Source organism: Clavelina lepadiformis, chromosome 6 (genome assembly GCF_947623445.1).
Source record: "Clavelina lepadiformis chromosome 6, kaClaLepa1.1, whole genome shotgun sequence".
Lineage (NCBI taxonomy): Eukaryota > Metazoa > Chordata > Ascidiacea > Aplousobranchia > Clavelinidae > Clavelina > Clavelina lepadiformis.
Window position 1 is genome coordinate 17,269,549 of NC_135245.1, and position 24,934 is coordinate 17,294,482.

The following is a 24,934-nucleotide window of genomic DNA, read 5'->3' on the forward strand; positions in this document are numbered from 1 at the left end:
GAAAATTTAGTGACGTCAAATACTTTAGAATATTTCTGGTAAACAAAGTCAAACTCGGTACTCGGTTGGCTCTGTTCAGCATCTGCATAAAAATGCGGGGTTTGTGAAAAAGAGCAGTCTGGTGTAGAATAAGCCGTGTTTGAGGCCTTCATCAAACGCTTAAGACATACATCCACAAGCAAACGATTGGACGCCAAGAAATCACAGCCAATTAGATTGGACGTAATGTTTTCGGCTACTAAAAATTCCCAAGTGAAATCATCCTTTAAACCCAAAGAAATAGTTAAGGATTTCTTTCCAACAACTCTAATAGTAGAGCCATTTATTGCTTGAAAATTGTAATAACTTCCTTTTGTAAAATCAGAGCAATGTCTTGCACACACAAAAGATTTAGGCGATCCGGTATCAATCATGAAATCAAGCTTAGTGTTATTATCATATATGTACATCAAAGAATTTGATTTTACGCCGCCGATAACTTCGAAAGGACCTGTCGGCGGCGCTAGGCGTTTTTTGCCAATGAATCACGCCTCCAACCACAAGGTGATTGACATTTTAAAGCATTTCGGCCATACCTGCTATGATAAAAGCACAAATTGGGAGCATTTAATTTGCGGTTAGGCGGATTAAAATTGCGCCTAGGTCTTTGAGCCGAATCTATAGAGCCAGGAAAGAAGCGTGGTCTTTCATCGTTAAAAGTTCTGCCTGAATATTCAGCACCTCGGCTGCTAGGAGAAAAGTTCGGCCGAAATTGATTGCTGTAAAAGCGGTCACGCTGGGGTGATCGACTCGACCGGCTGGGTCGGGCGAACGAGCGTTGGTTTGTATCAGGCCTATTATTGCTAACATGACGTTGCATTCGCAGCCTTGCGAGTTCGGTTTCTAACATGTCCACACGTTTGGTAAGAACTGCATTCATGGAAGAAAGATTTGAATTGACATTTGGGACTCTGACCTCTGCTGGGTGAGTTTTATCAGAATGCGACATAATTTCGTCCGCGCGCCAAGCAAGGACATCTAAATCAGCCTCTAAAGAGCCAGCAAGAATTTGACGGCAATGTAATGGCAATTTGTCAAGAAATAACTTTTTCAACAAAGACGTAACAACTGGATTGTCATCAGAAAAGTTTCCAAGTAACTTTTTCATTTGAAATAAAAGTTCGGTAGGTTTTAAGTCACCCAATTGGACATTATACAATAACTGATTTAACCTCTGAGATTCATCAAGTTCGAATTCCTTTAATAACGCTTCCTTCAACGCAGTATATGGCTTATCTTGTGGTTTATGACAAATAATATGTTCAACACGAGTCATATGTCTTGAATTTAGCGCACAGAGCACAAGATCATATTTTTCATACTCAGAAAGTATTCCGTTCTGTCTAAATACTCCATCTGCTGATTGAAACCATACGCGCGGGGCGTCTGACCAAAATGGCGGTAAAGAAACTTTAATTCCAACGCGAGGAGGATAATAATCTAGAGTCGATTGGAAGAAATTGAAATCAGGATTTCGACTGCTAGTAGGGTAATCAGTGCCAAATTTTACTCGAGACGTTCGAGACGGTCCAATGCCATTCATAAAAGAGTCAGTTTTAACACTTTCCGAGACTGGCGATGTGCTCGAGGAAGGGGTTAAAGTTACTGAGGTTACTAGGTTATTATCAGTGGCAATATCGCTCATGGTTATTGGAGCACTTGTGGACATAACGCTCGATTGCGGTAATGTTTCAGGGGAAAAATGACTATCAATAACGTGTTCTAATGTGTTAAGAAAATTCAATTTTGAAAACATAAGAAAAGTTTATCATAGAGCCATTAATCATCAATGATAATATACAATAAAAAACACAGTACCAGTTAGAAGTAGCAAGGGTGAAGTTCCGAAAAAAATTAACAGCTGTAGAAATCTTGATAAATGTATGACGAAAGTCCGCTGAAGTCCCACGTTGTTAAGTTATTGCATATAAACTCTCACGGTGAAGGTCTTGGGTCCGAGTTATCGGGGCACCACTTATGACGCTTGGTATTTGTTGCCTAGTCTTATTTGACGTACTTATGACGTTACCGTCACTCGTTACGACTTAAGCAAAGTCCATTAAACGTCACAATAGATAGCTGTCGTGGATTTAGCTATCCTTGGTTTGTCGACTGATGAGTCTCTTTCTCTTATAACCGTGAAGTTTGGTGGTTCCGCTTATATCAATAAATAAATGCAATTTAGCGCACACTTACTCATTGATCTAATCGCCTGCAAGGAAATAAACACAACAGCAGCAAACAGAATACACTTTTTATTTATAACTTCCAGTCGCCCGATCGTAGTAATGACGTTTGCTTTTAATACATTCGTTTTACAGTATAAAAAATAACTTTTCATTTCTCCTCTATCTGTCTCTCTCTCTCTATCTTCCTAAAAAATGAAATTCATCGCTTATTTATATGATGACGTAAATTGTTTGTGATGCATAAATCCTTCTTCTGTTCATTGTTGTTGACTTCGAAATTTCCACCATCTTGGCTAATTTTGGCCTCTCAATTCCCACGTGTGTATTTACCAATCGTTGCACCAGTTCAATCGAGGTAAGATCTTTTTCTTCGCTTCTGATCACGCAGTCTTCACATGATCATTTCCAATGCAGATGTTTTCCACACGTAGACTTATGACGTAACATATAATCACGTGGTTGTGGTTTGGTTGTCACAGTATCTCCGCGACAAGTTATGCCTGTTCTTCGGCCCAAGTTATCCACAAATAAAATAATACAAAGTTAGCCGTAGCGGTGGATCAGGAATAATCCAGCAACATAAATATGACGTAATGTCTTTCGTTGCGCTATATCCTTTCCACAAGCTGGTTTGATCACGGCTCTGATCTGCCCAGCTCTGATCACGTGTAACTGGGCTAGCAGAATACGTATCTCAAAATATGTCTCGATTATTTTTTAAAAACTAAAGTGTTGCATGAGGGGAACTACCTATATAGACGCGACAGAATGTCCTGTTCACCATTAGTCGTGTTCATCAATCGTGAACTGGTTGAGTTCGGTTAGGTTTGAGCTAATGCTAATGCAACTACATTTCCTTTTATAACTTTAAAAAAGATTTTCAATGACCGTAAAGGTTTATTGACCTACGTTTTGGGAGTTGCAGCCCATCTGTATTTATTTTTGCTTCATTTCATAGGAAACCTCTTTTCGTTTGATCTGTCATAAAAGTTGGGGTGGCGGACTTCGATGACCGCAAGGTCTTTCGCCGTACTTAAACAAGTTGTGCTGTCTTTCCTGCATCATAATTGTGTAGGCCTGTTCTTCGTGATGTACTGTAGTTAAGAAAATGTCAAAAACTACCAAGACAATATGCTTTTCGGTTTGTCACTTTGGTCAAACTAGAGTTATGAATACATTCAAATTATTTTTACTCATGCTGACTGGAGTCAAGTAGCTGCACCAAGTCACCTCAAAATACTATCAAGAAAAATCATGAGCTCAACGCCTTAGTTTATTAGGTTTGTTGACATGACATTATGCACGACATCAAATTCATAAATCAGCTGCCACTATCATATCAAGATGTGCCTGATTAAGAATTGGTTTTGAAAAATATCCCATTTACATAAGGCACTTAAATTTTTAATGACTTACCTAGCTTAAGTTAAGTTGTGTAAATGTAAATAACCGACTTAATTCATGATATGACACTTTCCAAAAAAATTTTCTGATTGTTTTACTCAGCATTTGTACTGATTCATACCTATTAAGGTACTCAAAGAGTGTATTTGGTAGTTACAAGCCAAAGGTGGACAAAAAAGTTACATTCAGACACAGGTTTAGTAGAGTTGGCTTGGTTGCCAATTACATCATCAGAAACAGTTTAATGAGGCTGTGCGCAGCAGTATAATTAGCCTAACTAATATTGACTAATAATAACCAGGGTATTTCAAATGTTAAACGCAAACATGAGTTTATCAGGTCATCAATTATTTCTCAAAGACAAAGTTTAGTCTTTTCTGTATTAAAGGACTTTCAATTGAAGTGTAATGACATAGCATGGCAACTGTTAAAAAGAATGTTTCTGGAGCAGCCAAGAGACCTGCCCGCCCTAGCCAGCCCCCAACTGATTTCATTGCTCTTGGTGCAAAGCCAAAAGACCATAGAGGCCATGGAAATGATAATGCCGCCCCTTACAGTAAGCAGTAATAATTCGTTTATGCTTTAGTAAAGCGTAGCTAACTCAATGTCAATACTATTAAACCGGCAGCGAAATTATCAATTTTACAGGAGCACTGCCGATCAAAAAGCCAAAACCTTCAGGCCCAGCTACCCAGCATCATCAGCCAATGTCAGCTCTAAGTCGTCTTGCAGCTGCAGCTGAATCTGTTGGCAGTCGAATGTCACCCACTATACCAGACTCCACTGTTCCATGTATTGACTGCTCACCGCCTGACCTGGTCTATAAAGTTTTAAAATACATCGACACAAATGGTGATCAGGTTGAGGTTGGTTTTGACAAATTTTCTTTCCAAAATCTTTGATATCATGCAGTGCACTGTGATTAAAGAATTCTAACATTGATTTAACCATTTTAGCTAGGGATGTGCCAAATTGGAAACTCTTTGTAAGATTGGAATACTAAACTTTGATGGTTGTGCGAATCCAAATTTGCTTTCATTGCTTATTGTATTTAATCACAGTTCTGTAAATACCATACAAGCAAGAGAATTTTGTCTAAATTCATTACCCTGATGAGTAATCCTAATTAAACTGATTTTTGCTAACACGCAGTTTGAAACCATCCTACAAAAATTTCCTTGTGTTTATTGTCAACCATACAACTGAAAATTTGAGTGTTTTGTTTCCCTGGTTCATGCCAAGTATAGGTTTTGACTTGAATCTGCCTGAGAGATATGTATTCAGGGTTAATATTTTGTTTACAGATTTGTATTCGGCGCATCTTAGTTGTTGCTATGCTAATTGTATTGAAAGTAGTTCACTTGTATTTCAAGACTCTACATTTATCGTGCAGGGCTTGTTATGTGGAGCTATTCACCATTTGCGTTTGAATCGTTTAAAGCCTGATTCGACAATAGTCTTGTCCCTGCTTTATTTGGCCAAAATTCATCCGGAAATATTTAACAACGAAAATATTATCGAAAGTCTCTGTGGCCTGTTAAAGAAAGATGTTGGCCATGACTACATCAAGAGTAAAAGTAAGTGTGAGAGTTATGTACTTTTAAAATTCTATCCCCACGTGTGTGTTTTTTGCATTTCTTGTGTTCTTTGTTTTGTAAGTTGTAAAATCATTTTGTTTTTAGCAAATAATATTGTAGCGATTGTCGCCTGCAATATTCTGATGAGTGTGTTGGAGAAAGACGAAAGCTGGCCAGCGCTTATTGTCAGAGGTTTGCCTTCACAACAAACGATATTTTAATTGTCTAACCAGGGACACTGAACATAAAAATACATTCACGACTGATAACTAAGTCAAAGTTTGATATATTCATGTTACTGTTCAGTGTTTTTGGATGACTCCGTCGGCGAACGGATTTGGGTTGATCATCTTGAGTGTTTGCAATTCGTTAAAAACATTCAAACTGCTTTTGGAACAAAGATTATATCAAGAGAAGAGAAGGAAGATAAAATCTCGACGCCTGATGCTGAAGCATATGATATAAAACCAAGGTTGTTGTTGGGATAATATAATTCTGCTTCATTATTCACGCAACTTCTACAATGTTTTTACCCATTATAATTTTCTGGAATTCACCCGCATTGACTTTTTGCAAACCATTATAATACTTTTAACGTTTTACAATGTGAGGTCAATAATTTTACAATGTATGTTTATAATAGTACCAATGTACTTCCAGATTTGATGATATCCTAGACTCAATTCAAAACTTAACCGTTGACATCGTAAAAGAACGACTATCCAGAAGGCAAGCCGACAATTCCGTTTCTGTTGGGGTTGTAGCTGGCCCAGGAACACAATCAAGCGTGGGTTTGATGGGGAAACATCTGATCAAGACACTGGTCTCAGCTTGCGGAATGCAGGAAGTTCGTACAATGGCGATTCAAAAATTAGAAGTTTGGCTTCAAAACCCAAAGCTTTTAAAACCAGCACAGGTAATATTTTTACTTCAATTGCAACTGTTTTAGTGAACGCTTTTCTTAACTGTTTCCTTTGTAATTGACCATCAGAAATGAACTTGCTTCGAAAATTAGCTTTGTTGATTACAACTCACATTACTGGTTCTGTTTAGGATTTACTTTATGCAATATGTGTCAATTGTAACACCCACCTGCAGGAAGACGTTGATGTGATTGGTCAAATGACAAAAATCAGACTGAAATCAAAAATGATTATTAATCACTACAATCTGTGCATTAAGGTAAGGAAATGTGTTAAAAAATCTTTCCTACAGAAATGATGAAAAACTTCAATAAAATCTAGTGATGATATTTACACAAAATATTATGCAAACTATTGAGGCATTTGGTTTTGCTACAAAACTTGAACTTCAGTGATGAACAAAATTCTATATCTACAGGAACTAATTGAGGCTCACCCAGATAACTTAAAGACCTTGTTCAGTTATGTTCTGTACAATGAATTGTCCAACGCTCGCAACCAAAGCAACATGGCTGTGATCACATCAGCATTGCAAAATTATCCGGAAGCGGCTGCTAAAACTTTAGGTTGAGATTAGGAAATTTGCTAACAGAAATTTATAATATGATCTACAGTAATAATAAGAACATATTTTAGAAAGAAATTTTAATCATAAGAAAAAAGTTTGAAAATATCACAAAAAAGTTACATACTTTGAAACTGCGTATTTATGCTGCCATGTTATGTTTATAGAACATTATTGTTGTATATTTTTGAAAACACATTCTTAATGTCAAGTTTGGTGTTTAGCATCTGTGTGTCAAGATCTGCTCCTGCAACAAGAAGATTATCTGAGAGCTGTGCGTGCTCTTTTGCGGGAAATTGTGAAGTCGTCCAAGCACAGCATTCGTTTCAATGCTCTTGCTCTGGGATTAATGCAGGAACCAGACATGGAAAAATATCAGCAGCTAGATCAAAATCGAAAAGGTAGTTAAGTTTCTTAAATCCTGCGTAATTCTGATACAATACTGCTTATGTGTGCACAATGATTCCACTGTATGAAGATCACTCTTTGCCAATTGGAAAGACGTTTCCCACTTCGAAGCTGTAAAGAGTTTCTTGGGGTGTTGTTAATTTTATAAAGAATAATTAAATTTTATAATTATATAAATTTTTTAAATAAAGAAAATTCTTTTCTTCTTGTGTCATGCATCCTTTTTTAAGAATTCTAACTATTACCAATATTGGATCTACTTCTCTTCTGCATGCCAGTATGAAACCTCCAATGAGGCCAGTTGTTATTATCTCTCAATGCTAGATCCTATATTAGCATGCGTAATATGTCCACTTATGTATACTTATATGCTTTCAGATCGATACATCTCGTCAACGTCTGACCTTATTTGTTTAACGATGTTGCTCAGTGTCACACCACAAGCCAAAGAAGCTATGCATGTTTTAAGTGGCAAGGTATCGCCTGTCCTAAGCTTGCTGCACCTGTCTTTCTCGCGTAAAAAGTCACTGCCTTAGAATGGCTGTAATGTTCTTTGTTACTGTATTGCAGAAAAAGACAGGTGATAGTTTTGTATCGGACGTGGAAGCGACTTACGCACAGTTTAAACAGACGCTAGCTGAAATACAGCACGATTCACTCTGGTGGGTCCATGTTATCGTACAACCTAGCCTAACTAAGAGAATGGTCCACTCAGAATACATACAGCTTATACATAAGGTATGATAATTTATTTGTTGTTGAAGCTCACATTGTTAAAAAAACTATTGGAATTTTATATTGGCATTTTGGATGATTGATATTAGGGTTGAGCCAGTTGGGAAAAAGTACTGTCTAGCCGCTTCTGGATCTTTTTCACGAAATTTGTTACATCTGTGAAGTGCAGCAGCAGTGCTTTTAAAATGAAACTTGTTATCTACTATCACCTCATTACATTGTACTCATGTGCTCATTTGGGAGTATTGTTTTAAGGACACTGTCTGCAGATTGCAATAGTGCACACATGGCATCATAATGAAAATGATTGCAAGATAACCGTGTGACAAAAAGAAGGACTTCGACTTATGTTATATTACACCTGTTGTAGTTTTACTTAAATGCTGTGATAATTTGGCAGGGTTGCAAGCCTTTTCACTCAAAAAATTATTTATTTGTGTATTCGTACATAATAGTTATTCATAAATTAGTTGATCTAGATCGTGCTTAGTTTTTATTGCTGAAAACAAACAAGCGTTTTCTATGAGAAAAGTTTAACCACAGCCTTTGCTGAGGCATTGTCTATAAAGAAGTGATCCTACTTAAAAGAAGTCAAGACTTTGTAGATGTATCAATAAGTGTTCGATAGTTTTGCACCTTAATTTTTCGCAAGGGAAGTTGTAGATCAAAAAAGACAATTCAGTTTAAGTGTACATAATTTCTAAACAAAACAATGCTGAAAATGATATTATACAATATAGATTAACAACTAAGTTGGGGGTCAACTAAATTGACATTTCAATTTCACCCTTTAGACTAACTTAGCAACTAGTTACTGCAAACCTGTGTAACATGAAATTACTTAAGTTGCATGACAACCAAAACAATTCTAATTATGTCAGTACACGCTGCAAACATGCTGCTTTGTTAGTAAACAGTTTGTGTTAGCCATTGTTTGCTCAAAATTTCAGTGATTTGAAACTCATCCAGGTCAAATTGCAGTTGTTCTGGTTTATGATATAGTATACGTAAGATGGTACGCCTTCTAAAATTGATGTGTATGACAGCCCTCCTACAGGAAGTTACTTAACAATATGTAAGGTTTTATATGAGGCAAGAGCCTTTTTGTTGCATAATCGCCATAAATTTGTGCAAAGTTCAAAAAGCGCTGCTGGATTTTGCTGAATTATTTTTCAAAACTTGGGGCAAGTCAGATCCTACAAATGTGTAATATCTTGCTGAATCTTTTGACTCTAGCCCAGGGTATTTCTAAATTATATGTGGTAGGATATGTGTTATTTAATGTAGGCAAAAAGTTTTAGTATTTGTTACAGTTTACATCATATTCAAATTGACTGTTGACGAAAACCTCAATTGTTATGAAACAATAATGTTTTATTGTGGCAGGTGCTGTTTATGAAGGCACCAGACAGTTACCACACAAGAGACAACTGGCCTCCTGATAGTGAACGTGCATTCATGATAAAATCATGCCACGATTCACCTGTTTTAGAAGGCAGTTTGTTGCGAATTGCGGCAATTGGCCTCTCACAAGATCACCCTCTAGCGCCACCTGATGCTCTGGAACTTATAAATCAGCTCATTCGGTTAATTGGATTGTTAATATTTTGTAACCTTACAAGTTTTATGCAATTTTTATAGCTTTATCTCAAATTTTTATAGGCGTGCTGCTAGTCTTTCTCGACCAGGTTTTAACCCACTCGTAGCCGAAAGGGTCGATTTGATTGACACCATCTTAGCTTTGTGCCAATACCATCATCCTGGAAACATTCGTCTTCCGACAGAGTACGTTCCTCCGTCACTTGCAATTTCTCAGCTGTACTGGGGAGCTTTACAGAGTCTTCTTGTAATTGCTTCATTAAATTCAACAACAGTTGGTCATCAAGCTTGGACCAATTATCCAATGCTAAAAGGTATGTTGCTTATACATGAATGAAGGACATTACAAAGCGTACTATGCTGCCATTAATTTGGCTGTTTTTATGCAGTACTCTATCATCAATTCTGCTTCTGGTACATTACATGACAAGTTCTTTTTTGTAAGAATTTAGAAGAACCTGTATATTGTTCTAGTGTTTATGGAGATGACGTTGGTAAATCGGTTTTCTTATCCACCCGTAACTGTCGTTGATGAGGATGTTAAAAACAAGATGATCAGCAAAGAACACCAGATGGCGCTTGTATGCTATCTTTTAAATTTTTTACACGCTGACTGCCAACGTGCAATTTTACAGTTTTTGTGGCCATCAAGATAGTGCTATTTGCACTGGGGCAGTTATCTTTAATCATATCGATTGGAATATGTTTATAACAATATCCTTGACATAATACTACATCATTTTTCACTGAAAATGTCATGACTGCCGGCTTGTCACACGGCCCAACATTACTGAGATGCCACATGGCCAGCCCGGAATGTTACACAATTTAACTGCAATTTTCACAAAATAACATTGTTTCAGATGTAACCTTCTTAGTGATTTGACGTCATATGATATTTTTGTAAAATAATTGTTACAAGTAAATTTTGATGGTAACCCCCGATTCAAAATTCTCTGTGACATGCCAGCATTTCACGTAGCAGTCAGCGTGTTAGTTAAGAAAACAATACCGCTGAACTGAGCACTGAGCTGGCCCCGATAAATTTAATCTGCTAGATTATTGTCTTACTGTAACCGCAGTGTAAAATAAATTGCTTGTTTACACCAGATGATTATTTTTATAGTTACCGATATTCCAACTTGAGTAACTTTAAATTAAAGAAATAAATTTGAGAATATTAGAAAATTTAGATCTTATTTAACATGAGAAGATTTGTGTTGATATCATCTGTAGTAGAAAGTTGAAAAATGGCGAATTTTTGTGACGAACTAGGTGGAAAAATCCGAAATCCTTGAATTTGAATCTCATCTTGCTGCAGCGACAACTCATCTTGTCGTAACGGAGGAGTCGAGTCTCTTGCTCTCGCAACTAATTGCGATGGATTCGCAAGGACATTCCCGCCGTCCTCCTGATCGAATACTCGAACAAATGGGTCAGCTCTCATCTCATCTTCAACTTGGGATTTGGCTCTGCCGTTCCCGCCAGCCAGATTTCTTACTAGAGATTATAAACAGGTAAAGTGATATTATGAAAGGAAATCCCAGTAATCCTTCAAGTATATTGCATTTCTTTTGCTATGTTATCTCAAATTTTTTTCCTCCGAAATCCAGACACGGTGAGAATCAGTCGATGAGCTGGCTCCCGGATTTAGTTGCATCTTCGAAGGGCGATGTAGGTCTCCTTCCTGTCCAATGCTTGTGTGAATTCTTGTTGGTGCACGACAGCGAGTCAGAGAAGGTCAGTTTGACTCCGTTGTTTTTCATCCCTCACAGCTGTTGAATTTCTTGAAGCGATTTCTAACTCTTTCCGACGCGTTTACATTTGCAGTTATCAAGTGGGGGAATCCACATCAGCGAGTTAATATCCCAATTGCGCAAGTTGCTGTTGAGTGACAATTTAGAAGATTCCCTGCAGGCAACTTTTGTTTTCAATCATCAATCACTTTAACAAGAAGTCATCCCTAAATAAGTGTTAAATTATAAAATGTCGTTCAAACCTTCACAGGTGAAGCAGTATTTCCTGAAGCGTTTATATTCACCTCAGAAAGTCATGAGAGAAAGAGCCAGGAATGCACTGGCACTCGTCTTGAACAACGACAGTGAAGTTATGGAGGTAGAAAATACTATCGACAGATTCAGGTAAATTTGCAGATCATAATGTTTAATACTAGAAAGGAAGTAGGAAGGAAATTCCAGCTTGGTTAAAGTTTTAACTGGTGCCCCCAAAATTATATGATGCCGGTGATGAAAGTACGATCTTTATATTTTTCAGATGGCTTTTGCTTCATCTTCCCCAGCTTCCACATTATGCATCTGTGATTCGACCTCATGCCGTTGAAGCAATCCAAGCTGCTGCGTTGATTGAATCAGATCCAATCTGTGTCGTGGCTTACGTTAAATTTCTCGCTAACGATCTCTGTCAATTCCCATTGTTAAATGAAGAATCTCACGGCATCTCGACAAGTTACACCAACATGACTTCCAGCCTTCTTATTGACAGGTTCACATTAATAACTTTTGTTTTCATATTTATTGTAGTAAATTATTGTTAAGAAAAACGGAACACCAAACATGTATTTGGCCACAAATCATCCGGCTTTGTTCAGTCGGCTATTGATCATTAACTTGATCACAAACCAGAATCTTTATAACCGCTTGTGGTAACTGACTGTAAATTCCTCTATTCAGGCGAATAATCGTGGAAGCAGCTATTTCTCTGACAGACGAGAAATTATTACCAGACGATCAAACATGTGCTGCTGAGATGTTTTTAGTGTCGCTGCTGCAGATCTACCTGATACACTTGCGCCAGGCACAAGAACAGGATCTTCGTCGGCGACTCGCGTCTGAAGACGGCAACGAAGACCGTATGCCATGGAGTGACTCACAAGACGAGGTGATTATTTTTGGCCTCAATGTTTGGAAAAATTTGATAATTTCTAAAGATTTTTGAGATGAATTTGTCGACAAGACACAACACATTACAGTGTTAAGATCTGTGCATTTCTACACAGTTGTCTTTCAAACCGGGGCTCTGTGTAATATGACAAAGCATATTGTGATGTTTTATTGCAACCTTTGCAATGTTTCTGTATCTGCAGCACATTGTGGAATTTTGTTCCTTTTTTGAATCAGGTTTGCTTCTCAGCAGCTATAAACTACTAACGGTAGTGTTCCTGTTGATCGTGATCGGTTTCCCTTCTTAATGGTACACTTAACGTTATATTAGAAAGATAAATATGCAGCCAGCACAACAAGGGCCTCCTGTAGCACAAGGGGAAATTGTAGCTCTGGTGACAATTATGTCTGAAATATTGTTGTTGCAATGTCAACCAGAAATAAATGGCAATTCTTAATGTCTTCTGTTTTCCTTACAAATGGACATGTTGTGGAGTAACTTTATTGAAGAAATAAACCAGTTTTCCACTTATTGTGTATATCAACCAATCAATTTCACTAAACTGTCAAATATGCTTATATTTTCTTTCAGATATACGTGAAATGGCCTAATAACTTTGGAGCTGCCACATTGAACATTCTTGTCCCACAAGCTAGTATAATATTGCTTGGATTTGGAGCACCTACATGGATATCAGCAAAGAACCAAGATTCCCAGATCACCATCATAGAACACGACACTCTATATGATGAGTTAATGGGGCTATGGTTCAGCGAGGAAGGTTACATTATACCCCAGGTAATGTTGAGGTATTTATTTACAAAATAACTTGTATAATTACAGTTAATATAAATCACTTTGAAAAAATCGGTCAATGGAAGTGTAAAATTTAACAATTTGTTGACCATCTGTTAAATCAAATTCAGGCATATTTGATGGATACACAAGAAGAAGCTTTGCTAACACCTGATTGGTTAAGACTTCGTATGCTAAGGTCAGAGGCCATGCCATCAACGCGACGACTTGCATTTGCAGCAGTTCGTGATTTGGAAGTGGAACAGTTGATACTTTTTGTGCAATCTTTCGGTATTCCAGTGGAATCCATGAACTTATTACTGGAGGCATGTTTGTATATTAAATACACACACTTAAACTGAAAGATGAATTTCTGCTCCATTGCAGAGCAGAAAATTTTTCGATTTGAAGATTAACCAACTCAAAATATTTTCAGTTTTTAGTAAAATGAACATTTCACACAGATTTTAGACTCTCAGTGTGAATCGAATGCAAATGTGATACTTAACGCGACTCGTACCAACACCAGTTACATGTCACGGCTCATCGATGTGCAGGAAATGCGGGGTTGTAAGGCCGGCTCGAAGTTTGCCCAACTGCTGAAATCTGTCTCTGATGGCAGCACACAATCAAAGGTTTAAGTACTTTTTATTTCATAATATTAATAATTAATCATACGCAGCATTTATATATCGCCCTATTCAATAAAAAAGCACTTAAAGGCGATTTACAATCTAGCTAAAAACAACAAATACAGTTACAACATGCAAACAAGATAAAAACAGATAAAAGGTTAATAGGTTTTATTGTCACTTCAATGTCTTTTAACCCTCATACGTTCAGTAATTAGTGTTGTCAAAAATTCAAAATCATCACGTTCTTTATCCAGGCTGAACCATCATGTGTCATTGATCTCATTGATGATAGTTCTGACTCTGCAATGGACGTGGAAACTGTGCTGCCCAGTCAACTAAAGCCACCTCAAAACACAACTGATATGAAAACTACGTTGAAACAGTTTTTTTCTCCAGGAGGTAATTCTCTATTAATGATTTATTTTAAAATATTAATAGAGAAGTTGACCTTTTTTCCGAAAAAATTTGATTGTTGAAGCGCGTGAAATTGATTATTATATGATAATATAAAACAAGTGATTTTGATAAATCAGAAATTAATTCCCGTGTTTTATTTCACATTTTAGGTGGCCATAGTGAAGGGTGGAGTATACTTTTGCAATCTGTCAATCAGGTCAAAGGGCCAAACAATTTAACTGCAATACTCTGTATAACATCACTGCATGATCTTGTGCTTTCTGATACAGGCCTAGGTGAGTGTCACTACTTTCATTTTCTATTCCAGTGCTGATGGGACACCTGGTTACAAAGCCAACTGGCAATGCTTATAATTGTCTGCAAGTTACAAGATTGAAAAATTACATAAATATGTTACTTCTTTGCTTTCAGATTTCATTTCATGTTTATATGATTGTCCTTCACGTGCCTGTTGTTTGTTGCGTGCGCTCAGCCGTGCAGTATGTTCCCCAAGAAGACTAACGAAACAAAAGATCATCAACAAATTTCAAAAAGTATGAATCTTCAGCGAGATGTTATTAGAAAAATTATTGTATTCGCAACTGAAATATCACTTCCAGTCTTGATGATTAAAAATCAACATGCGCCTGTTGTAGTAACCTACCATTGCCTTGCCGCTGCTGTTTCGTCCACTGTTCAATTTTAATTGTTTTCATTCAGGTTGTGGAGCAGATTCACGTCAGAGGGATAAATTTTTCTGAAAAGATTGGATCCAGATCCCAAGCACTTTTGACTCTAACTTCGTCGTGGCAACTCCATAGGGATCCTTCTAAGGGAGGGCATCCGCGCAGGATGTCATCCACTTCCGAACAAAGCAGTAATCTTCGCCAGTCGGATTGGTCGAGGCTCGAAGAGTTTCTTCGGGATCAACTCGCGTTTTTGGATAAAGATGAAGAAATCAAAGCCAAGGTGAAGGAAGATGAAGTTATTACCACATCGCCGTCATCTAATGTTTTCATCATTATCATTGAATTATGGTAGTTTAAGAGTTAGTCTGTTTGTTAGTGGACTGACTGCTGGTCGGTCAATTCAAGTCAAGGACAATTCAACCCACAGACGTTGCTTGGGTCGTTCGTTGCTTGGTTGAATCGATGTTGGTTAAATCGGCATGGAATCGTCTGACATTATATCACTTAATGGTGTTATATTCTTCCAGGTCAGCTTGGTTGCTCAAATCCTTTTGGAGGATATCAGCCATCGAAGGGTACTCATGTCCCGCGGACAACTCACCCATAATGACGACTACTTCACGAGTATCGGAACAACAGGTTAGTTTGAATGATTCAAACAAATCATAAAAATTCTTTACAGAAAGAAACTTTATTCTATTCGTGATTTTCCGTTCATGTTCTAGGTTTGTTGGTGGATTGGTTGCAGCTTCTGGATCCAGAATTGTTGGTTCATACTCCACATCTGCAGAGGAAACTGCTCTTTGAAGGTGGAAGAAACAGTCTGAATACTTTGGATGTGAGTCGTTTATTTGATAGAAGACCATGAGTCATTCTTTGCTTCAATCATCAGGAGTATATTGTTGTAGTAATAAAGAAATGTAACATTTGAAGTCGTGTATTATGTTGCTTTTGAGTTATAAGTCAAGTATTTCCATCTATTTAGGTAAAAGTGCCCGTGTTCGATCAAGCGTATCTTCTTTCGCTTCTTGCTGAGCACTGCAACTGGGAAAATATTCATAATTCACTGCAGTGGTTGCTGTCTGACGCAACGCCTGATCTTACAGTGGAGTTAGGAGCAGGGTAGGGTGAAGTGTATTCTGATATCTTAACTATAAAGAAGTTGTCATGTAAATAACCTAATCGTGGTAATGATTAATTGTAAATGCATAATAGATATTTCTGCGTTTTTTCGTGGAATTTTTTTCCTATTTTATAAAATCAATGCCTTTTTTAGCAAAAGGCCATATTTTGTTGAGATTGTTTTTCTATAAAACCTTTGCTTTTTATATATTGTAGAAAATCAGACATCGTTGTTGACGCCAAAGCAGCTCTTGATTTTCTGTGGGTGATCATCCAAGCCCCTAAGGTACTTGTAGGCTAGCACTTAACTGAAAGTAACACGGCCACCAATATTCATCAGCTGTTGGTCTGCCGTCTAGACCTTTTGAACGTTTCATTATGTAAATCTTGTCAAAACATTTTCTGGCGTTACCTGCATGGCAAAAAAGGGCCGTAGGTATTTTAAGCAATAATTAATTTCGTATTCTTGAAACGGATTTTTAAGAATCCCCCCCCCCCCCCCCCCCCTTGGAACTCTTTAGTAAGTTTAATCAAAAACTTATTTTCGAATTTTAGATATGGCAGGGTCGAGAAAATAAAAGCACGAGCGTCAGTGAACCCGTTTTGCAGCTAACCTCGTCGCAATTTTATCGGTTACTATCGTACGTCGTCGCTGCAACTGTCGGTCAAGAGGTCAACGACCTGACCCCACAACTAGAAAACTCTGCTGCACCGGGTAAGGGTGGCCCCACAAGAACTTCTTACGTTGACCTATTCGGCATATACTTCAGGTGAGTAATTCAACTCTATAAAATAGAACTACGCTGGTTAGTGTTGGTACTTTGTGGTGAACTTTTTTCTAACCTGACTACTGTAATGTTATTGTTAATCACTTGTCATGTATTGGTAGTTGTCAGTCGCTTAGTTACCATAATTTCGGTCTCAGTGATTTTTTTTGTTTCTTTCATGTAGCAAATTCGGTCAGTCGCGTTGTGGCAAAACAAAAGTTTGTGAAATCGCAAAATTTCTTGTTGGAAGGATTCAGTCCACTTCGAAGAGTTCTCCTTGTTGCCCTGTGTGGTGGAAGCTGCTTGCTCAGCTCTACGTAATACAACCAAATATCCCCGTCTGGAATTCTTTGGAGACTGAAGATTTTGGTATGTCGTAGCTTTTTGGCAGTTTGAAAAATCAATTGAGTTATAGAAAGAACATTACTTAGCAACAGAGTAAAAAGAATAATAGTAGTGGGAAATGGTCCGTAATAATATAAACTAACCGAAGTTAAAAGAAGTCATTCTGGTTTCTAATTGAAACATCACATTGTAAAATGACAGGTTTTTCCTCTGAAGACATGCAGAAATTTTCCGACATAGTCTCAACAATAAAAGTAGCATCGAATTGTCGAACCGATGCATTGATATGCTCCTTGCTGAATCGTCTTGGTTACGTTCGCTCCAAGTCAACTTTTGACAACCGGGTATGTGAAGTGCTTTACTTTTTCTGCTGTTCAAGCCTTCCCGAAAATCATCTTTCATCATAATTTATCATTCCTCCCGTGACTACGGTATAGGCCGGGAACATTTTGTCTCAAAAGTCTCCTGAATTCTTATACTTCGAAGTTATAAGGTTTTTTGTCATACCGGGTTATGCATTTCGGGAAAGAAGCCGGATCCAACCTGTTTAAAGTTGCAAGTCCATGTCGCAACATTAAACGTCGCCACTTCATTAAAATAGATAGTGTAGTTCCTCCGTTGCACGGTGACTTAGCTCAGACGGGATTCCAACCGTTATCAAACGAAAGTTACCAACCAAGTACCCTTTCGTATCACTTAGCCCCAGCTTACTTTTGAAAAAGCGATTTGCAGGTGAAATAGTGACTTTACAGTTAATAATAACAGCGGTATATTTCAGATGGGTTCCAGCATAGTAATGTCTAATCTCGATTCAGCTTACGATGCCAATCTCGCTTTAACGAAATTGGCAAGTTCAAAGCCTTTTCTCATACTAAGACAGGTAAGTACTAACCATCAACTTTCTTTCTTTCTTTATAATTACCATTAATCAACCAGTAATAGATTATAATCTCACTAACTTAACTCTCCAACGTAGCATATAATTGTCGAAACTTATCACGAGTGTCTGCTTACACCCGTTTTACTTATCGGTTAAGATAGGTGAGGATATTGATAATTATTAAGCAATTTTGTTTGTTTGTTTAGCTACCACTGTTGTCATCCATGTTACGAGGTCGCACTCGTCACGAGTTTTTCGAATTCAAGGTACAGCATCACCTACCACTGATGTTCAACTCCGTCACCATATTGCGACATCTTATCCCGTATATATTTCGTCCGATGCATGCCGCACATGTGTATGAAATAGTGGAGCTTTTTTGGCAGGTAGTTTTGAGAAGTATTTTGTTTTTATTCCTTGCTACTAGGTCACATATTACACTGAAATTGTGTTATTTCGTCGTTATGGCCGGATCGTGATTTCACTGGTTAAACTTCAAATTTCGGTTTTTTACATTTTGCCGCATTTTGCAGATGCTTCGTAATTACTGTCATCGGGCCCGTCGTCAAATGTTGCCTGTCTTGCTCAAGACACTCAATTTCACTCACGAATACTTAAGCCGAGTTCCTCTTGACGCTACGAAGATACTAACAAAACATCACGCAACTTTTCAAGTATGTTTAAATTGAAATAAAATTATTCCACAGGTTTAGTAACGTACACGCTCATGCTGTTATTAGTGTCAATATTAGACCTTTATGAATATTGACTACATCATGCTTCGGAACACAGATGCTTCTGAAAACCTACCACGATCAAGAAAACATCGTTCCGTTAGTGGGCGCGCTGCAGTCCGCAATATCAACTCACGTCTCGTCATCTGGCGACGTTATGACAAGTGTGGCGATGACGTCAGTGGTACCGCAGACTGTCCCCGTAACGTCAGTTTTGGAACAGCCAAACCCCCTTTATATGGAACTCTTAATTCACAGTCAAGACTTGGAAAATGTCAAGCAGGCATGTGTGTTATAAATTTGTGATGGTGTCAAGACCGTTTGCTACAACTGACTCACGCTGATCAAATCTTGCAAAAGAGCAGCAAATACGAAATTGTGGTTTGTTGTTTTTCCCACAACATTCACAACTGTAGTTAGACATTTGCTATGCAGTAATTATGAAATAATTACAAATCCTTGCCGATTTCAAGTTACAGCGTGCGTATTGGCGTCGTGATCTATAATATAGCCTTCGCATTTTACAATCACGTAATCAACAGCCTGTCCGTTCTTCTTTGACTGGTTTACGACCGTGATTCTGTTTAGGTGCTTGCCGATTTTGACGAATCGTCCAAACGAAGGATTGACAACATCGTTCAATTCGTTCCCGAATTGCGGAAAATATTTTCAAGGAGCCTCGATCCTGCAGCAAGGAAATCTGCTCTGGCTGCTGCGATTCGTTTCGCTCGCCAGTCGCCAACTTACACGGAAAAAGACTTATTCCCTGAATACATTAGCTGCCTTAGGGAACACTCCAGGGTTAGTATTATGGTAACTTTTGTCTGTTCCGGTTTGTAGTTAATTTATCTGTCGTGGTTAAGTATAGATGGAGCGTTGAGTATCTATGGTTAAGTTGCGTTGTTAGGGTTAGGGCAGTAATTGTTGGAGTTGAGGTTTTGTTTTATTTGGATAGGTTCGCGAAGAAGAGTCAAAGTCCAAATTTACCAGTCTTTCGACACAATTTACGGCGACTGCTACCGACGACTGGTCATCGCTTTCCCTTTCAAAAGACTCAAAATTGATCGCAAGAGAAGCACTGCAATTTTTACCTGACATGACAATTCTTTGCAGAGAAAGGGCAAATATGTTATTAGGAGCCGCGTTTGATGTAGGAGCAAGAAACGGAGGGGCGATTTGTCGCGCGAAAACAATCGGCGGAGATCACGGCAATGAAAATTCCGATGTCACGGATTTGCTGGCCAAGTCTATCTGGTTGTTAGCGGGATACGCTGAAAGTGATATGAAGCCGGTCGCAGCTAGTTAAATTTTTCTCACCAAATAACCAATTTTTCATAAATCTGATTTCTGCTCTTAGATTTAAAATTTTCTATGTATGTCTTGAAACGTTTTTGGCGCATTTTGTTTTTATGCAATGCAGCCACGACGGTGCTGCGTCATTAAAATGTAAAACCACAAAATCCTCTCTTCGTGATATGACCAGTGCTGATTGTTTTTGGTGTTGTGATCTGTACTTCTATGTTGTTGTTGCACTAAGAAACGTTAAAAACTACTTAGGAAGCGGTTTTAAGTTAGTGAACATTTTTGTATGGTTTAAGTGCAACACAAAACCAGGGCACCTGACTCAATCCCTATACTACACAATGGAAAATGAGTGCAATATTCTGTAGGTATTGTATGTATGTATGTAGACTGTAAGCGAAAACGTTGCCGTTATCAGTTTAGGTGTAAATAATTAATAAGTTTGATACTTTTTGGCGGTACTCTACCGTTGTCATGTCAAAGCTTGGTAAACATATATCAAAAAAGATCACGCTAAAACCTAAAGTAGATGTAATATAAATAGACGACAGATTCGTCCATGACAAACTGTAGTTCGTTTTGGTTGCCAATTACCAGTATATTATTTGGGATTGCTTGTATGAGGAGTAGGCTAAATAAATGTAGAAGTTAGGTCAAATGCTGAAGAAATGCCACTAAATTCGTTACCGGCATTGTTTGAATTTAGACTTGAACCTGCGCTGGTAATATGATTAAATTTTACTCTCTTAGTCAAACCTGAAATAAAAAATGATTTCGCAGTTGCGGACGTTTAGCGTCACATGCAAAACTCCAGACAAAGCTGTGTAGCGATGGCACAGCTGACTGATTTTACGCATTAAAGAGAATCCAAATATGCAAATTTAGATGGACAATTTTGTTAAAACGGTGAACGAAATTGTCTTTTCGACCAAACTAAAAAGTATTAATTATTCAATTATTTGCTACCAGAAAAAGATTCTAAACTTGCTGTGCCCGTCGTAAGTTCGAAACATTAGTGCACAGACCTAATGCGTCCCAAATATGTAAACGATGTCACTGGAATGTTTATGTTTTGTTTTTTTTTTAATAAACGGCGATGTTAAGTTTGAATTAATGTATTTAAGATGATTGCAAATACATCAAAGAATGCATTTATCTGGATCTACGTAGCGATTTCTTGTCGGAGGCTTTGAAGTTTGAAGCTTTGAGCTTAGCTTTGTAAGAATCACGAACATTTACATTGCAGCTAAGGCATTGTATTGTACAGTATTGTATTGTTTATTTTTCGCCATTCACTGTGCGGAGCGAAAGTTACGATGCTAAGTGCTAACCGTTATAGTCATAGTCATAGCACAATAAAACACTTGCTCACCAACAGTTAACGAGCAGGAAAGATTGGAAGAGCCCAAGGGCTTAAAACATGCAACACAACAATAATGCAATTGTATTATTTCAATAATACAATTTAATTAATAGAAACTGTCAGTAGACTTTAACTGTTTCTGAAATTTACCTGATGTTTTATTGCATTTAGCAAGCTCATGGTACTTCTTGCGTTTTTTTAACGTTGTGCTCTACAAGCATGCTTTGTGTTTTATTGATCGTTGGGTGAAGCAGCAGTAGCTGTAGCAATTCTGTGGGAAGGACGTTGTTTGCTGTGTTTTATTATACTTTAATATCTCTTGTCAGTCATACTAGTAGCGGGAAACCTTTTCGGAGACCGTTATCTCATTTGACCTATCTCGATGAAGTGTTTTGAGAAACTTCGCTGTATAACAGGTTGCAATTTGGGTTACCTTTAATTATATCAATGATGTCATACTTCTTGTGTGCCGTTTGGAGAGGTTACGATATTTTTGTGCATGTATTTCGACGTAATGTTAATTACTTTGTTTTTTGTATTTTTGTGCGCGAAAAAAAAGGAATTGTGTTTTGAAATTGGTAGAAACTAGACATATGTCCTTTTTCTCGTATTTCTTATTCTTATTACCGTTATCATATTTAACTCTTCGTTTACTCGTGAGCTTTGTTTGAGTGATTTTGCTGTGTAATCTTCAAAGCGATTACTGAGATAGTCGCTTTCTGAAGCCAGAAGATTTAAGATGATAGCTTGATACCGAATCAAAATTTCACGATTTTGAATTCGTTTATAGAGCTGTAGAGAGACGGTAGATGAACTTAGGGAATTATAGGATAGCGTTTAGATGATCTTAAGTGCTGTAGTCCGTCAGAGACCTTCGTTTACAAACACGCAACCTCAACGAAAAGAGTCAGATATCTTGCGGAGTCTTGAAGATGACAGCATACTCGTGGTTGACGTCGTAGTGAGCGGAAACCAACAAGTTTACGTAATGGACGTGTCAGCGAGACGGCCGATTTTCAAAGAAACTTTCTTATTTTAAGCTAATGTTCACCTCCTTGACAAAACATATAGGCATAGAAATTTAAGAACTTTAAAACAAGTAAAAACTTAATTTAAGGAAATAACCAATTTATTTAAGTCTCAACCTAATGAATGAAATATTAAGAAATGAAACTGCGAAGTTTATTAATATCGGCATTGGAATAGCTTACAGTTTTTTCTCTTCAATTGTTGTATTCACTTTTTTTCACTATTTTCAAAGAGTAGAGTTTTTGTGCTATTTATTAGTCTTTAAAAGAAATTTCTGGTCTGGGATGCATAGCCTACTGTCACCGCAGTTTTCTTTCTGGAATAACGTTCCTAACAAATAAGGTTGTTTTTACCCGGAAACTGAAGCCTACTGCTCGTAATGAATTTAGAGAAGTTTTAAGGAATTTTAAGTTAAGGTAAACTGTAATTCTGCAAAGACATTTTTCATTGTTCTTAAAAAAATGTTTGTTGTTGTGTCTAGAAGCACTGAACAATTGTAAAATCCGTTTGCGGGAAATTTCTTGGTGGATTGAGCCTTGCGTTAGAAGACATCTCTAGTTTTGATACATGTGTAGTGCCAAAACCTGGCTCCGGTCCAAAACCTGTCCCCGAGTGTGATGTCATAAATTTGAATCTAATTATGGTTTTCACTCAGCAGAAAAAGAGCAATAAAGTGACTGGCGGCTAGTGCAGTTGGCTGAGTTGGGATAACGAAGCATTCGTCTTTGATTTCTTCTGAGGAGTGAGTTCTCGACAGTTCTTTCTAACAAGAGAAGAGTTGTGATGGGTAGGCCTATATAACGACAGTTGACTACTAAGTACAAGAACTGGAGTTGTTTGTTTGTTTTTTTAAAGCTGTCTGTTTCATTGCTGAGTGTAAACTTGACTGCTTACGCAATTATTATGAAGACGTTATCCAAATTTGCAAATTTTATTCTCAATATTTAATATTCCAGTGTTTAATATTCAATATTCCAACTGCGCTAGCACTCATTTTCTACTGATTGAGAACCACAATTAAAAAGAAATTTATTACGTTACCATGGGGGACAGGTTTCGGACGGGGCACAGGTTTTGGCACTACACCGGTTTTACATCGATATTATAGCAAACTTTTAGGTCATTCTGTTTATTTTAAGATGCTTAAACTAAATTTCATGCTTGTGGTAATTTAAGCTATAGGCTTATATCAAGGATTGAAATAAGACTTTCGACATTCCGCAACTTAATTTTGCCCCTATTAACCCTACCTGCTAATTGGTATGCTGTGCTGCTATAACTTTGCAGAGCAGACTCCGCTAGACCGAAGGTGGTGTGTATTTGTCTGTTTATGCAGAAAGTATTTTTTGCGGATTTATTAAGCCAGGCACTCAGGCAGGTCGATGAAATAGTAAGGCTTAGCTTAAATAGACTTCGAATGGACTATTTTCAGCTAAAGCTGTAATTAGTAATTTGTGTAATTCCGTACACAACTAAGCATAATAGGCCTAGGCCAGTATGGAATGAAAGTTTTTTATGCACCGGACAGCATAATTTTCAAACACTGGTGTGCACCAATAAGCAACAAAAAGTGTGCACCAGTATGCGCGCGATTACTTGCTACGATAGCTACATTGTTCACAGGATAGGCCTAGCTACGTTGTGCACCGGACACGTTAGGCATGCATACATACAATACACGGGTCTAGTGCACAAGTGCAAAACCAAGTAATTAGGGTAGCAGGGCTCTAGTATATGAATGCATCACGTGGCTGTATACTTCTGCACTAGACCCAATACACCTTGCCTTGTCTGAGAAATTTTGCAAATTGTTTATTGCAAAATAACAAAATTTTGGGTGATTGTTTAAACTGTAATTGTATTTTTACCATCATTTATCTTGAGTTTTTAAGTGTAAATTAGACTAAGTACATGTTTAGTTTTGGTGCATTTGACTTCATCAGGCTTTTAGACCGGTCTCAGCAAGAAAAGTTTTAAACGCTCACTGCATTAACAATATTTGCTGATTTATAAAAGATGTCACTGTTGTAAAATGCTCATCTCTAGTAAATGTATATTTAATCTATCTATATATATATATATATGTGGGATTTACTCAGTCAAACCCAGGGGGGATAAAGCAGTCCCGGCCTGAATAACAGCCTGAAATTCGTTAAACTTTTCACGATTAATCGATCTTAACTTAAATTGATTTTGACAATTAAAACTTTTCTAACACGGAAAGACATGCCTCTTTCCAACTGTGTAATCGTTTCTTCTTTTCTTTGTTTGTTTAATTTAACTGTGGCAACAAGCAAGGAAATCGAGCTTTACTCTGGCCAGCAAAGCGAGGAAGCATTATTGCCACATTGTAAATTTCAAATCACATGCTCTTGTGATGGCACAATTTCCGTGACTTCTTTCTGACTCAATATACGATGTATAACCTAGGACAACAAGGTGGTTGTACATTGTACAATACACTTAATATCTGATGTGTAGGCAACTACAACTACGCAACGATATACCATTGGTGGTGTTAAGGGCTGGGTAAACAA

General features: G+C 37.6%; 2 protein-coding genes across 2 annotated transcripts; one reads left to right on the plus strand and one right to left on the minus strand.

The window, feature by feature from the left end:
* Positions 1-502: 502 nt before the first annotated feature.
* Positions 503-1,315, minus strand: LOC143463389 (uncharacterized). Its single transcript, XM_076961858.1, has one exon. The coding sequence runs from the start codon at positions 1,313-1,315 to the stop codon at positions 503-505; it is 813 nt and encodes a 270-aa protein (XP_076817973.1).
* A 2,684-nt stretch (positions 1,316-3,999) lies between these two features.
* Positions 4,000-20,165, plus strand: LOC143462446 (integrator complex subunit 1-like). Its single transcript, XM_076960620.1, has 40 exons — positions 4,000-4,188; positions 4,281-4,498; positions 5,026-5,209; positions 5,315-5,401; positions 5,516-5,681; positions 5,870-6,125; positions 6,263-6,391; positions 6,551-6,698; positions 6,922-7,098; positions 7,484-7,581; positions 7,676-7,843; positions 9,227-9,426; positions 9,503-9,753; positions 9,914-10,020; positions 10,715-10,956; positions 11,053-11,179; positions 11,270-11,356; positions 11,447-11,580; positions 11,714-11,941; positions 12,130-12,337; positions 12,932-13,138; positions 13,267-13,461; positions 13,600-13,770; positions 14,025-14,169; positions 14,337-14,462; positions 14,599-14,720; positions 14,887-15,135; positions 15,383-15,494; positions 15,581-15,693; positions 15,841-15,977; positions 16,194-16,263; positions 16,533-16,747; positions 16,929-17,113; positions 17,291-17,433; positions 17,868-17,969; positions 18,176-18,355; positions 18,503-18,643; positions 18,762-18,986; positions 19,292-19,504; positions 19,659-20,165. The coding sequence occupies exons 1-40, from the start codon at positions 4,050-4,052 to the stop codon at positions 20,007-20,009; spliced, it is 6,756 nt and encodes a 2,251-aa protein (XP_076816735.1). The 5' UTR covers positions 4,000-4,049; the 3' UTR covers positions 20,010-20,165.
* Positions 20,166-24,934: the final 4,769 nt, after the last annotated feature.